Source organism: Macrobrachium nipponense, chromosome 23 (genome assembly GCF_015104395.2).
Source record: "Macrobrachium nipponense isolate FS-2020 chromosome 23, ASM1510439v2, whole genome shotgun sequence".
Taxonomy (NCBI): domain Eukaryota; kingdom Metazoa; phylum Arthropoda; class Malacostraca; order Decapoda; family Palaemonidae; genus Macrobrachium; species Macrobrachium nipponense.
Window position 1 is genome coordinate 18,012,067 of NC_061090.1, and position 1,976 is coordinate 18,014,042.

The window sequence follows — 1,976 nt, forward strand, 5'->3', positions numbered from 1 at the left end:
GAAATAATAACAAAAACTATGCGTGTTGTAGCAAAAGAAATATCGACTTATAAAAACATGAATTTAATAAAATTAAGAATTATTCAATACCAGGATTTTTTCACTGATTTATTGTATATACTTCTTTCAAAAGAAAATATTAGATATAATATAAAATTAATTAAATATTTACAACATACTTGGAATATACCAAATTTTTTTGTACTATTTCATATCATTACTATTTGAATTAAATAAAAAAATTATTAAGTCGAATATCAGCTTTTTATTTTACCTATAATTTTAAATCTAATAATTCTTTTTTGTAATAACTATATATTCCCACTAAAAAAATTGGATAAAATGAAACACCTGAACAATTCTTAATTTTATTGAATTGACGTTTTTATTACATTTATAAGTTTATTTATTTATTTATGATAAAAATGGAAATGAATTTTTTTGTAAAATAATTTTTTTTATTATTATATTATATTATTTTATATATACATCTATTAAATAATAATAATAACAAATAAATAGCAATATATATATTATCATTGTTATATATATAAATATAAATTAAGTAAAATAGAAGATAAAACATGATAAAAATTACAGAAGGATAAAATAAAGATAAATTAAAGGTTTCATAGTTAAAAAAAAAAATAAAAAAAAAATAAATATTTATTTTTCATCAATGAACCCCAATATTAACTGGGGGGTGAGATTTTATTATTATTATTATTATTATATATATAATATGAATATTTATTTACTAATTAATTAATTCCATGTTTGTATGTTTGTTTGTATGGTGTTTTATACGTTACATGGAACCGGTGGTTATTCAGTAGTTATTGTTTCGTGATCATACAAGCAAGACAACGAACTTTTTTGCAGTGAAGGGAATTTTACGTTCCAAAGTAAAATCTTTTCTTTTATCAATTGTGCTATAAATATCGAGGAATTTATGTAGTTAAATTAGCATTTTACACTGTTCGTTTAAGAAACGAATAAACGAAAAACTCACTCAATTTTTATATTTTTTAAAATTATATTTGTAGTATTTGTATGTGTATGTTTTTATATTTGATTTATTTATTTATTTATTTATAAAAAAAAATAATGTCCTCGGATTATACCTGCCCCAAACGGTTAGACTTCCTCCTCAAGATGCCGCCCATCCCACGAGAGGCTTCACTCAAGCACGCATGGAATGCAGAAGACAGATCGCTCAATATTTTTGTCAAGGTGCGGAAATTGTATTTCTGTCATTTACTGTAGTATATGTAGGCAGTTATTTCACGAAGTTAAGATTTGACTGTTTCATTTCAGTTTAAACTGTAATATTTTATGATTTAACTAAAATTTTTTTAGTGTTACTTTATATCATTCTTATTGTTGTATTATTACAGGATGACAAAATGACGTTCCATCGACACCCTGTTGCCCAGAGTACAGATGGTATAAGAGGAAAAGTTAGTTATACAAAAGGTCTCCATTTATGGGAAATACACTGGTCTACTCGGCAACGGGGTACACACGCTATTGTAGGGGTTGCCACTAATGAAGCACCTTTACATTCTCGGGGATACCAGTTAAGTGTTATGTACATGTCCACACACCTAGTTATTTGAACAAAGTTTTCCCTCCTGCAGTATGCACAACACATTTAAAGAAAGTGTGCAATAGTGAGTTAATCCTTATTGTTCCCTTCCAGGGTTTGGTAGGCAGTAATGACCAGTCATGGGGCTGGGACCTAGGCCGAAATAAGTTGTGTCACAATACCAGGCAAGGCAACCCGGACATTACTTATCCTTCATTATTAAACAACAATGAGACCTTCGTTGTCCCAGATAAATTTTATGGTAAGTAGGTGGTTATTATTATCCTTATTGTGATTTCAAAACACTTTGCCTTATTATAAGAATATTTGAACCCTTTCCTCCACTTTGTTAATGACATCCTATGTCTTATTTTCAGTTGCCTTAGAT

The 1,976-nt window shown here is 27.3% G+C and overlaps 1 protein-coding gene across 1 annotated transcript; it reads left to right on the top strand.

The window, feature by feature from the left end:
* Positions 1-770: 770 nt before the first annotated feature.
* LOC135196265 (protein gustavus-like) lies at positions 771-1,874 on the top strand. Its single transcript, XM_064222964.1, has 3 exons — positions 771-1,233; positions 1,398-1,576; positions 1,699-1,874. Exons 1-3 carry the CDS (start codon positions 1,108-1,110, stop codon positions 1,856-1,858), a joined length of 465 nt encoding a protein of 154 aa, XP_064079034.1. The 5' UTR covers positions 771-1,107; the 3' UTR covers positions 1,859-1,874.
* The last annotated feature ends 102 nt before the right edge of the window (positions 1,875-1,976 follow it).